Raw genomic sequence first — 13,942 nt, 5'->3', positions numbered from 1 at the left:
AAGCATGATAAAACTGTTGATGATGTTACCTTTTTTTTTCCAAGTCTGATGGGTTTCAGCACTATTATGAAAACATTCAGGATACTTCGGCTAATTTTAGAATATGTTTTAAGCTAATTAAAGTAATGTTTAGTGAGCTTGTTTGTGTGGTAAGATCAGTATTTCTGTTTGTGATCGATGCTCGCTAATTGACCCAATATCATGCACACCTTTTAAATGACTTGCCATTACAAGTAGAAGATCAGCCAATCACATGCGCTTAGGTATCAAGATGATTTGTTGAGATTAAGACCAACATAAAAATGTGGATGAAAGGGAATCTAGGTGTCTTTAAAGATGCATGGTTGTTGCTGCAAGATGGTTGTTAGTTTATGCCAGCAACTGCTGATCTACTGGGATTTTCAAACGCCCATCTCTCAGGGTTACATAGAATCATTTAAAAAGACAAATGATCCATTAAGGGCAGCTGTGAGGGTGAAACTGGCTTATTGATGTGAGGTGAGAATGGAAAGACAGGTCTGATGTGAAACGCTGTGGATCCCAATCTTATCTATTAAAAGCAGGAAAATTAGGCTAAAAATTCCATTCAACAAAATGTAAAAAAAAAAAAAAAAACTGGACAAGACTGAACCAGACTTTGTGAAAAAAAAAATTCTGGTTCAACATGTCTCAATTTGTCTTCCCCATGTTTGTCCCCTCTGAGTGCTTCTCCAAGCAAGATGTATTAGTTCTTGTTGTATGGTGGGAAAAATACTAATAATGTCCTTTTTTACAAGTTGTTTCTCCAGACTTAATACTATGACCTCTGTACTTTACATTCAATGTAATTATCAGTTTGTAATCTTTAATTAGTTACTTATCCTTTATCAGTTACTTGTTAATAATTTGTTAATTTCCATCCCCATTTTTTGTATGCTGCTTCTAAAAATGTATTGTTTTATGTCTGCAACATTTCAGAATGGATGTCGACACAGAACGTGCAGTGATTTTTATTTTATCTTTTTAAATGACAGCTGTAAGAGTAATTACAGTATTAGATAAAGTGTGTATTTAACATATAGTGCATTTTTTCCATGTCAAAATATGACCTGAAATAGAACTGATTGTTAAGTTCATTAGAAAAGTTATGTGGTTCAGGGGGACTTATTTAGATAATGATACTGCTTTAGGTTTTGTGTGAAAATAGTTTTTCTGATTGCTTATGCTGAAAACCAAAAATTTTTATCTGTCGTTTTAAACGTTATTTCATTTTGGCATTATATTACTGCTTTTCTGCCAAATCCCCTTTTCAACAAAAATAAAAATAAAAATTTGACCTAACAAAAATGGTTGATTTGGTCTATAAAGTGTATATTATCATAATCAATACTATTAGCAGTGGGAAATAAAAATGATATCATTTGTCTACTATTACACATGTATTGATTAGTAATTTACATTTTGTTTGATTTGTATTTATTTTGTTGTATCTACGTCTTCTGCAAAAAATCTGTTTATTTTTTGCATTATGAATAATACAGTCATACTTTTTTTTTTTTTATCTAGTGTGCATTTTTCTACATTCTACTGCTGAGCATAAAGCCAGAAAACGTGAGGCGGCTGAGAGTCACAAGACGACAATCAGAGGATTCCAGCAACAGAAAGGAAAGAAAAGCACTCCTATCTCGCTGTGCAGCTGAGACCCATGTAAGGATACATTGGGCCTTGAAGGCCTTGGGCCACAGCCAAAGAACTGTGGATCTGCTCAATGAGCGACTGCCGCATTCAAAGAACACAAAGAGCAACGAGAGTGCAGCGAGCTTCACCTGCGTAAACACCTAGGTACAGGTCAAGGTCCAGCTGCTGAGGGAAGTTGCCATTGAGGTGCTCAGTCACAGCGGCGTGCTTCTGTTCAGAGGCCCTGCGTGTCAGCCGCCATACACCCAGAAATCCACAGCAAAAAATAAACACCACAAAGATAATAGAAAAAGCAAAAAAAAAAAACACCACATCAGGGAATGAACACAACACATATCTTATATTGTGAAGCTCAAGGTTGGTTTCAGTGAGCAACAGACAAAGTCAAGAGAAACAGTTTAGTGCAGGCAGTTTCTATGAGATCCTCAACCATTTTCAGTCACAGAGAAAAAATGACTGTTTGCCTTACAAAACCATTAACTAAGTGAAATCTTACCAATGCGCAAGCCACCAGTCCTGAAGAACAAATGTTATCTAAACATAAAAGTAGGAGATTTTTATTCAGCAGGAACTTTATACATAGAATACTTCAAATAATAAATACATAAACCCAAGGCTTTGATAAAAAAATACAAAGAATTAATGAAATGATAAACTCACCTGAGCAAGTCCATTAAGTAAAATGAGAAATAAGAGGACCAGGAGGTTGGCACCTGCCAAGAAATACTTCACATACATACTCAGGCCGACCTTTCCTTCTAAGCGGCTTTCCTCCTCTATTGGTTGCCCTACCTACACGCAGAAATGATAATTTAAGTGTCACTCATCTTCCCCCAAAAAACATGTAAAAAATTCACATGAAGAGAAGCTGGAAATTGTGAATATCTGCTGCTCTCCAGTGGCTAAAATGTTGCACAGCAGAGTTATACTTCACCAGTGTCACGGAATCTCCTCCATCAATCAGAGAGTACAGAGAAGAAGAAAGGGAGGACATGGAGGAGTTGTCAGAGAGGGTGTAATGAAAGGTGCCAGGTCCAGGCAGTGGGGTCACGTCCTGCCTCTCCTCCTCCTGATCCTCCTTAAGAAGGGAGGTAAAGTCTATGCCAGAGCCCTGCAGCTCACTGTAGGTGCCTTGGGTAATCATCTGGCCCTGAAAAAATAAAACAAAAAAGTATTTAAAAAAAGAAGATTATTTCGGGGACGAATTTAAAGTTAAATCACAAAAGTCTGAGACTTGAAATCTTGAGGTAGATCAGTAACCTGACATTTAATCAAGCATGGATCTTAATGTAAATCTAATGGTATGTTAATCTTGAGTAAGAATACCAGGGTTTTATGTTGTTGGGTTACTTTGGCAAGGTTGTCAAATGTTTAAATGACAGGAGCTATTACTCCCCAATAAAGATGTAGAAGCCTTCATTTAGCCAGCAGCTGATGGAAGGGTGCTAAAGCTCCAATGTGAAGTGAACTTCTAAAACTAAAGAAAAATGCGAATTTGTGGCGTTTCCATTTAGTTTGATGCAAATTAACCAAACGATACAAAGCACAATGTTTCCATATATGGTCGTCTGTATACTATCATCACTGGCTGTAATAAACAGGATGTAGTCGATGCAATCTAGCAGCTATGGATTAACAGATCAAACAGATCGAAGTTGTTCTTACATTAACATGTCAGCTAGTAATGGCAAAGTTGCTTCCAGCCATGTCTACCCGCATAATAGGAACATCAGGAAAGACACCGACAGTAAAACCAGTAGAAAACTGTAAAGCAGGCATTTCTTTGCAGATTTTGGATTCTTTTCTCATTCTGACATTTTGAGCAAGTTTTTCCTGATGCAATACTTTAAAATGTGCATTAGAAAACACTGATGTTAATGCACCTTATGGATCAGACTGACAGAGGAATATCTGGTCACTTTTTCTGGCATCTCAAAAAGGACTTAAAAATGTAGAAAAATTACGCTTCCCCACCATCCCACAAAAGACACTCACACATTAAAGGTATAGAGGAGGCTATTCTTTTCTGGATGGATCATCATAATAAGTGGTCCTCCTAATTGTCAATCATTCTAGTGATATGTTTACATAAGGCCGTTCTACGTGCTCCTCCTCAATTTTACTTACCGGTGGTGAGTCTTAACCTGACAACAGCCAGATGCATGTCTCGCTCCGCCCAGCTCCACTCACATACATCTGGGAACCCGCCATAGGAATTGCCTTTACTGAAGGCTGGGCCTTATCAAAACTCCTTGCATATGATTGGATAAGCCACTTGTCTGTCATCTTTATTGACATGCTATTTCAACCACTCACACCGAAGCTAACCCGTGACGCTGTGAGAGGAGGAGCCATTTGGTAGATCAAGCTCTTGTCAAATCCGGTCGGGAGAAGGGCGAAAACATCGTTTCCACCAACAAAAGCCTTCAAAGCAGTTCTCTGATGTTCTTTTAATGAAACAATATCAGATAGATTGGACAACACAGAAGAAATAGCAGCATCATTGCTAACGCTTGCTTCCTCAATGCGAGCCGCCATTGTTGTTGGAATCTCACGGTCGCTTCTCCACTCCAGGACACACCCACCCTGCGTCCTGATTGGACAGACCATAAATTTGGTTGGGGAAATCACTTTCAATGAGCGGGTTCCCAGATGTATGTGAGTGGAGCTGGGCGGAGCGAGACATGGTTAGGTGAGTCTGGCATTGTTGAAAAATTTGCTAATCTTCTTTTGGAAAGTAAGCTTGTATGAGCGATGCAAACAGAAACTTTTAAACAGAGCTTGCACGAGGAGAAATTGGCTTGTGCACGCTCACACGCGTTTAATAGGCGAGCACTCTCGAGAGCGGGTACAGGGTTGTGCATGTGCATTTTTTTTTTTAAGTGGAGAGGGAGATAATTTTCAAAAATTTGCAAAAAAATCCTCCACTATACCTTTAGTGACTACAGAGTCAGAAAAGCACAAACCTCCTTTAAAAGCACAATCTGATCTGCAGCCTTAAGATATTGTAGTTGATGAGTTACGAGAATACGAGGCTTTTTTCTCAGGAGCCCACAAATGCACCTGCAAAGCAAAGAAAAACAAAATCTACACACCAGTTGCATGGCAACACTTATCATTAAAAAACACTGCCTACATAATTCCATATGAAAAATGACAAAAACAAAGTCAAAAAAGGAAAATCTGTGTTCCTCGCTGCTGCTTCGAAAGACATTGCGAGAAGATGTCACAACTGGGATATATTGCTGCTAAAGGTTGAATCATGGAGTGTGCTTAATCATTGCTATGTAGGTTTTATCATTTTTTTATGTCTTTAAAGCTGAATAAAGAATGGCAGAAAAAAAAATGAGATTTTTTTTTAATTAAGTTATATGAAAAATTTAGAACACGATGAGCAGGGGTTTTATTTATGAAGCTTGCATATCCTAAAAGTCCTAAAGGTTCAATGCATCACTTTCCAGGCAAAGGATGTGATCTTAAAAAAACAAATGTGTTGGGAAAATGTACAGCCCTTCTGACCCACATGTATGCTCATTTTAAAGCTAGGGAGAAATGATGACGTAATTTATCATAATTCCTCTCAGACGTTGGATTTTACTTTAGATTAAACGCTAATCATACATTGATCTGATCATAAGCATTTAAACCAACTGTGTGATACATGTTTGCAATAATAAGCCATATTTATATACAATGACCAGTCGCATAAAAACATGTCACATTTGTCCTTCTCCCCTACTATGTTGCCTTTGTTAACAGTGAAGTTACAATGAACAGCCAGTTTATTGGAATCCAAAGTGATTCAGGAGGTGCTTTGCTCGGACCATTTATGGCTGAATGTGGGCATGGTTTTATAAATCTATTAAAAGTGTATGTATGCCCAAGCAAATGTAGAGATCCTGCACAATCCAGATAATTAATATCATCAAATACTGAACCATAAATCCCAATATCAAATATGCATTTATAGACATTTTCTCGACATGTCTTCTTTTCTAGATGTAAAAGGTTACTAACAAGACTTACTCTTCAAAGAGATGCCGTCCCACTTCAGCATCCACAGCACTGAGAGGGTCATCTAGTAAGTAGATATCTGCATCAAGATACACTGCCCTAAAAGCCCATAAAAAAGGAGGACATTACATTCACTGGGATAAAAGGGGAAGGGAAGCTCCTTTACAAGCGTTTAGCGTACCTTGCTAGGCTGACTCTGGCCTTCTGTCCTCCACTGAGGTTTGCCCCTCGGTCTCCAACCCCCACCAAGTCACCCCCAGGCAAAAGATCAATGTCCTGAAAGAGAGTAAAGAGTCAAACTTAGAGGTGAGGGATGATTTATTTTAATATCTGGTTCATTTTTATTGTCACTTATTAATATAAACACAAATTAATCTCTAAATAAACACTGCCTTACTCTGTTAAAGAGAGTACAGCAATACATTTAAACATGTAATAAAGATATTCTCACTCTCTTTAGGGCACAAGCTCTCAGGACTCGATCATATTTCTTTGGGTTGAATTCATGTCCAAACACAATGTTGCTTCGGATGGTTCCAGGTAAAATCCATGGCTGCTGCGGTGTGTAGGCTACCCGTCCTTTGACCTTGACCACACCCGTTTCCTGACATAGTTCTCCCAGGATGGCATTTAAGAGTGAGGACTAACATTAATAAAAATCAAGATTTAAATGGTGAGGCTAATACTCTGAACCTATGAAATTCTTTTTTGAAGGGAAAGGTGGGAGTTGGGAGGTTAAGATCACAAAACTAGTTTTAACATACAGTTTCTATCAGTGCACATGGGCCAAAGTATTTCAGTGCCTGCAAAAATATTTAAAACTGTGAAAACTTAACAGACCTGACCTTTCCAGCTCCAACAGGCCCAATAATCACCAGTAGCTGCTCAGGTCTCACAGTGAAACTCACTTTCTGTAAGGTTGGAGCTTCAAGGTTCTGCAAAAAATACCAAATAACAATAATTAACATTTATTTTATTTTGGGGGGGGAAATACCCCCAAAACAAAAATGAAAGACTGCATTTCCTTCCATGAATTCTTACCTTATCCCAGTAACACTTCAGATCTTGCACTTTCACCATATATTCTCTCTTATCTGCCACAGAAAGTCCAAGATGCTGAGGAGCAACTTCATCAAGCAGAAGAAATTTCTATTGTAACAAAAAAAAAAGTTGGAGGGTTCTTTTGACTTTAACGAACATCGTTTAAAAATATACTGGTATGTAAAAAGATACCGAATGTGTCTTCAAATGTAAAATTTTCAGCTACAGGGAAATGTACAATTAAACATTATGAAGCCTTAAAGAATAACATAGACAGGCTACATTTGGAATCAAGCTGGAGGAAAAAAATCTCCAATAATATACTGAATTACTCCCTGAAAGTATCAATATTATTTTACTAAGGTAAGTTTGTCTTTTGTATCTTGCTAAATTTGTTTCATTTTTAAATTTCGAATGTTGCCTGAATTTTTACATTGTTACTGTTACTTTTGTTGTATTTGTTTTGGTTGCTACAATTATTACATTGGTTACTAAATAGCTTAGACACACATGCCAATTTGTAGCTTTCTTACCGTACATTGTTACATTTGTAACAGCTTTTATACTTCTTACATTCCGTTTGTCACATTTTATTTATTTTTATTTGCAATCTTTATTATATGTTACTTTTTTCTACAGTTGTTACTTTGTTACCTTTGTGATTTCATTACAGTTCTCACTTTGCCTCATTTGTTTTATTTGAAACCTTATGGCATTTGGGGCACATTTTCACATTTATTGATTGGTTTAATGGATTATTGATCATGAAATTTATTTTTAAGATAAATTTCATTTATTATTTTTTTCTATTTAATTATTTTTGAAAGTATAAAGACAGGAAATTGGATTAGAGAGAGAGGAAAGACATGAGCAAATATCACAAGGCCTTGGGGGGGAAAAAAATAAAATAAAATGTTCCTACAATTTCTATGTCTGTTGCAGTTATACTTATTCTGCTTTGTTCATTATTTACTCCAGTTGCACCCATTAACTCTTTGAATATTGTTAATTTTATATTCATATTATTTTACTTTTTTTATATTTTTGTTAATTAATATATTTTACCAAAAATCGTGCAACAGTAAATAAGTTCTTTATAAGACTTTTAACTAAGTCAAAAATGTTTAGGTGCATATCATGTTCTAATATTTCCCAAAATATCATCCACTCAGTTATGTTCTTCCTTTAAATTTCCTGTTTCAAGCTTAATATTTCATGAGGAATAAAAAAGATTAAAGTTAAGTTGTATCTTAGAAATGTGTTTGTGTACAGTATAAAAAAGAAAGCAACGGCATCTATGGTAGGTGCTCCTATGTTCCATCTTCCATTTACCTGAATCCGCTGGATGCTGATGAGTGACTCTGAGACTTTTTCAATGGCGTAGGGGAAAAAAAGGGTGATAGTTAGTCTGACCGCCCCATAGAGGGAAACAGCCATGAAGAGTTTGCTGGCTGATAGCCTGTTTCCTGTGAGAACATAAACGCAGACGGTGAAGAAGATGACTATCTTGCTGGCCACAAAAAAGGATGCCATGTTCAGGCCACGAAGGTAAGAGCTTCGCATGATCTTGGAGATTTCCATTCTGCAAAAAGGTAATATGGCAGAATATACTACTTTAAAGTGAATAACAGGTCTGAGTAAAAGGAAAGGCCTTAATTTGATGCTTTGCCACCACAAACTTTATAGCTTAATCATAAGAAACCATAAAGAACAAAAAAACAGAAAAAAAATATAGAAATTACCGCACCGTCTGACTTCATCCACCAGTGCACTGAAAGGCTCCTCCCACCCGTACAACTTTATAACTCGGATTCCAGATATTACTTCACTCATCGTGCGAATTCTCTCGTCGGTTAACACTGCTGTTTCACCACTGAAATAAAAGGCAAAAATTGCAGAAATGGAGTGTTTACAACAAGACCAAATAAACCAATGTAGTATGTATTTAAAATAAACCTGAGAATGGAGAAAAAACGTCCAAACATGGTCTGTACTGGCAACAGAATGAAGAGGACCGACATTCCAGCAAGACAAGATGGGCCAATAACATATAGCAAAAGCAATATCACAGATACTGCTTGAAGTGGGCCGACCCATATAAAGTGCAAGTATAAGGTAACCTGCAGAGAGGTTGACAGGAGACACAATAAAAACAAAGCATTTCACCAACAGCTCAGATCAATCTAATAAACAGAATGATGCAAATATGATGCCACCGTTTGTGTTGACTGGTTGATTGAACCCCAAAAATCCAAGGTCAAAGTGTGTTATTCTTCTTTTCTGTCACAGTCTTGGTTTTGTTAAGTTTTCTTATGAGTTTTCAGTTTTACTTTGCTCCGTGTTTTCTAGTTTTAGTGGTTTAATTCTTATTTTGTTGTGTTTTCTGGTTATTTTCAGTCTCCAGGTTTTTATTTGTTGCCCTCTGCTGCCCTCTTGTGGTCTCCTTTTTACCTAGCTACTTCCCCGTTTCTGCTCTGTTCATACCTGCTCCCAATCTGCTCGTTAGCCCTCTCTTTGTTTCAGTCTCCCATAAATACTCTCTCTGTGCAGTTCTTCAGTGCTGGTTCCTCATTTAACTTCCTCCAACTCTGTCTCACTGAGTTTTCCTGCTCATGATTGTTTTCCCCAGATGTCTCCATGGTTTCTGTTCTGTTTGGACTTTTATCATGTTTGATTTTTGGATTCCTGCCTCAGTTGTTTGTTTCTACTTCGTTAAATCATCAAGAAACTCACCTCTGCCTCCCTGCCTCTTCATTTGGGTCCACAAACCACAACCAAATCCTGTCATTTTCTTCCAAATATTTGACTTGACTGTCAGTTTCAAGTTATTTCGTAGATAAATCTGTTTAGGTTTTTTTGGCATTTTTAAAGGGTTCCAACATATTTTGTGTGCATGTAGCTATAACAATAACTCTTATTTTTGTATTACTTTTATCAATAAAATTATATAAAATAATGGTGCAATTCTTATATTTCATTTGAATGTAGATAGGTAAATGTAATCACCTCATCAAATCTGTTGACATCGTTGGATAAGAGGTTGACTATCTGACCTGTGGTTGTTTCGGCCATTGCTGAGCTGCTGAGACAAAGAGCCTTTGCAGAACAAAGGTGTTACATCAAGTCTAGCTGACAGAAATAACGCAGCTGCTGAAAACAGAACATCAAATTTTTCTTCTGTGTAACATGATGACAGACCTTCCTATAGATCATGTGGCACATGGCCACGCGGATCTTCATGCCTGCCCGCTGGACTCGGTAGAAGTACAGATGATGAAGCAGAGCGACCCCAATGGTGGCCAATGAAATGCCGAGAGCACAGCAGTAAGCCTCAGAGACCGAAGCTGGCTGAGCAGTGTCATAACTCTCAAAGTACTCTATCAGCTTACCGAGTAGCACTGGCTGAATGACTTTGATAACTTCCTGATGGAAAACCAAGAGTAAACTGAAATGCATGAGTTTTAACTAAATAATTTGTATATACTGTGTCCTGAAGATTGTGCTCCATTTTTTTTCCCAATTTTGTTACATTACAAATACAAACATCCATACACTTCAAAAGGAATTTGAGTTGTAGACCAACAAAAGTAGTGTAAGTGTGAAATGGGACGGAACATCATGCATAGTTCAACATCATTTTAAAAAGCAAAACATAAATGTGACTGTAAGACAGAAAGAACTGTTCAATATGCACTATTGTAAACTATTTTGGGTGTGAAGAAATATGTAACATAGGCACACCATTGTGGTGTTACAGTAATGCATGGGTAATACTCTCCTTCAGCAAGAACTGGAAAGCTGGCTAAACTTAATAAGAAGATAAATGGATTTTAATACAAGGTAACACTGGAAGAAAATGTCAGATGTTCAAGGAACTTTAAGGAACAGTTCAAAGTTCAGGCCTAAGTGTAGTTGAAAATGCACTCTCTACGTATCCAGTCTGACTGAGCTTGAGTTCATGATTATTTATACAAAACAATTATAGAGAAAAAAAACAGTCCTGAGATATACAAAGCTTCCTACAAAATAATCTCATATTTTTCTATGTTTCTTTACAAAAAGTATTTAACAACCATGTATTTTGCTTATTTTCTTTTTGTTATAATTTTGCACTATGGTGTTGATATATTATCTAAAATCCACCCCAAAGTACAGTATTTAAATGTTTTAATTTGTACTGTAACAAAATGTGGAAACATTTGAGCATGGAAAATCTACAGCAATCCATTTGATCTGACTACATAACCTTACCTCTATAAAGATGTATGGTCCAATTAATAAGTAGGGTTTCCAATAGCACTGGATGAGAGCCTTAGTAAGTCTGGGTGGCCGGAGATATTTTGCTGCCTGCTGAACTTCTTGGTTCCAATACCTTCAACATAAAAAACAGAGAAGAAGAAAAGTATTTACTGGGGCGTGCTTTCTGGAAAATATGAACTTTATGAAGATATTGGTAAAGTGCCAAAAAGTTGCACTCAAGTAAGAGTAACATCTCATATATTAAGAGTAAAAATAGCAAAACAAAAATAAAGTGAAAATAGCAAAAAAAGATATTAGAATAGTAAAAGAGTATTTGTAAACGGGCTACTCAAATACCGAGTAACTCATCAAACCATCTGATATTTAAATTATCATTATAGAAAGACGGCAGTTTGAATAGGTTTAAATATACAACAGACTTGCGATTTAGTACCATCAATTGTTATGTATAGAGGGCTTTAATTAGGGCTTTAAAATGGCTTAAGTCTAACAACATTTGTTGGACATAGACAGACAACTTTTATTGTCATTTTGTATGCACAGAGTATAGTACAGCTTTTCAGACAGTAAATGAACATTTCCATAAAGTGCAGCAGTGATCAAATGTGAAGTGTGGGAGAAAAAACATGGTGCAAAATATGCATTGATATGAAAGTTAAAGATGCTGAGGAGCATTAAATTATATGGTGCAAATATGCAGTATTTTTGATATGGTGTTAGTATGATGTGGAGTTTGTGAAATAATCTAGAGTTTTTTTATGGATGAGTTTTAGTCTAAAATGTTACATTTTATTCATTGTGCTCTTTTTGTGTTGCTCATATTATCTTAAAACCAGTTGCCTGTGTTAATTTCCCTCCCTTATAGGTACAGTAAGATGTTGTGTGGAAGTATATGCATCATTGTCGATGCAAAATTAGTTAAATGTTTCTTTTTAAAACTTTGATTTCTCCAAAGTAAAACAAACTAACAAATAGTATATAACCGTTCATGTCCAATGGGGACCACAAAATAACCCCGACCACAAAACATTTGGGCCCCAAATTCAGAGTTCTGCTGTCATTCAACTCTGCTCCAGTTTATGGTGTACTTTTACAGCCACAGTTAAAAATCACAGCCAATATCTTTATTTCCACTACTTTTCCTCATTCAAAACGCCTATAGACACATATATGTACAGAAAGTGTTTTGTGTCAATTAAATGGTTTCTTTTTAACAGAATTGTATCCTGTACAAATATGATATAATTTGTAAACTGTGAACTGACTGGAAAAAGTCCTGGTATGCTGAGGGGTAAACATTTAGAACTGATTGAACTTCCTTTCATCTGTATCTCTCTGCATAAGTTAGCGGCCATGTGTTTGCCTAAAGTCTGCTTTGAGCCATAAAAATAAACTGCATTTAGCCAAACATTTTAAGCCACTATATAATTTAGCTGCATGGTTTGTTTGATAAGCAGATGTGCCAGGGTGAGATTTCACTTGAAATTAGGCTGAGTTGAACAAATTTACCATTTTTACAACCTCTGTGACGGTCATATTGAGTTTAGTTTAATTTTCAACTTTCAGAATTTGCAATACAAAATAGATAGAAGCAGGCATACAATGAGAAGCAGACATATAAAAGGAAACAAATAATTACCTCCACCAATGGCCATGTCCAGGAAAGACACAGCCAGGCAGATGAACTCTAAACCAGTTCCCATATTAGAGGGTGAAAGCGAGGACAACATTTTGTAATTTTATTTGCCCATTTTTTAGCTGCTCTGAAACAGATTTTCTAGATTCACTCTTATCTGCAAAGTTTTTCTGGTTGCTGTTAATGGGCTGCTGTTTTTTTTTTCTTATTTTGTTTTTACATTAACATTTTTATTCTATTTGAATAGGCCTTTTTATTAATGTTTTTATTTGTTTTTTTGCTGCTCCCTTGAACTTTTAGAATTCTGTGCTATTCATCAGCTAGTTATCTTTCTCTTGTCTCCGTTTTCTTTTTCGCAGTCACAGATAAATTTTCCCACTTTTGGGTAAAACATGATATTTCTATTCTAAATTGTGTTTAATTTTCTAATTGCTATATTTATAAAAAAAAAACATTGTCTTTTTTGCCACCTAACCTTTGCAGCTCTGATTACCTTTACTTAGCTAGACTCTGGCTCTTGAAGGGGAAAAGCTGCAGACCACTTATCTAAATATAGATGGGCTCATGTCCAAGCAACATGTTCCCACTGAGGGCACGTATCAAAAAAGATAGAAGGATATTCCATGTTTGGAAGATGTCCAGGCTTAAGGTGCTGGCCAGGGCATTTAGAGGAAAGAGAAAACAGTTTTACTAGAACACTTGGATTTTCACTGTGGAAAGGAAAGTTTATTTCAACAGAGCACTAGGATAATAGACCCATTATTATTAACATCTATCAGGAAATCACAAGGTCATACACCCATAAACCTTAATGTTGCTTTGGCTTCCAGAGAGCAACCTGAGATCTAAATCAGATACAGTGTAGATATTAGATTACTTCTTCTATGTTATTTCAACAGAACACATGCACAGGGATTCTCAGAGAGTAAAGTATTAGGGGATAATTATCAGGGCCATGTGTTTTAGAAACAGAGAAGAGAGGCAGGTGTCAGTATTTAGGGAAGCCTTGAAAAACAGGGAATAAAAAAAAAAAAAAGCCAAACCATTAAATCCATGAAAGAGAGCCCAACGTTTAAGGGATGGCAAAATAATGAAGTACGTACAGTAATACCATAGAAAAATCTAAATATTTTTATATATAAGTTTTGGCAAATCAGAGTTGTCCAAATAATAGGGGGCATATGTAATTTCAGCTTTAATTGTATTTTAAATGGAAATATTACTACATTTACTACTAAAAAAAATTTCTTTTTCAAATTCATTATGTTTAAAATGATTAAATGCAGAAATAGAAAGCTACCACTTTCTACCACT

General features: G+C 36.2%; 1 protein-coding gene across 2 annotated transcripts in view; it reads right to left on the bottom strand.

The window, feature by feature from the left end:
• The window catches only part of LOC119793887 (multidrug resistance-associated protein 4-like), a 107,818-nt gene that overhangs the window by 89,116 nt on the left and 4,760 nt on the right, over positions 1–13,942 (bottom strand). For both annotated transcript variants that reach the window (XM_038301173.1, XM_038301174.1), the window contains exons 3-18: positions 10,984–11,104; positions 9,931–10,155; positions 9,739–9,828; positions 8,689–8,852; positions 8,480–8,605; positions 8,065–8,314; positions 6,733–6,840; positions 6,537–6,626; positions 6,143–6,334; positions 5,873–5,967; positions 5,704–5,790; positions 4,644–4,740; positions 2,612–2,827; positions 2,338–2,469; positions 2,174–2,211; positions 1,806–1,900 (exon numbers count right to left, since the gene is read on the bottom strand). In XM_038301173.1, coding sequence (XP_038157101.1) covers positions 1,806–1,900; positions 2,174–2,211; positions 2,338–2,469; positions 2,612–2,827; positions 4,644–4,740; positions 5,704–5,790; positions 5,873–5,967; positions 6,143–6,334; positions 6,537–6,626; positions 6,733–6,840; positions 8,065–8,314; positions 8,480–8,605; positions 8,689–8,852; positions 9,739–9,828; positions 9,931–10,155; positions 10,984–11,104 — 2,126 coding nt within the window. The remainder of the gene's footprint in view (positions 1–1,805; positions 1,901–2,173; positions 2,212–2,337; positions 2,470–2,611; positions 2,828–4,643; positions 4,741–5,703; positions 5,791–5,872; positions 5,968–6,142; positions 6,335–6,536; positions 6,627–6,732; positions 6,841–8,064; positions 8,315–8,479; positions 8,606–8,688; positions 8,853–9,738; positions 9,829–9,930; positions 10,156–10,983; positions 11,105–13,942) is intronic.

Source organism: Cyprinodon tularosa, unplaced genomic scaffold (genome assembly GCF_016077235.1).
Source record: "Cyprinodon tularosa strain WSP-4 unplaced genomic scaffold, ASM1607723v1 ctg463, whole genome shotgun sequence".
Lineage (NCBI taxonomy): Eukaryota > Metazoa > Chordata > Actinopteri > Cyprinodontiformes > Cyprinodontidae > Cyprinodon > Cyprinodon tularosa.
This window is presented reverse-complemented; position numbering and strand designations above follow the sequence as displayed.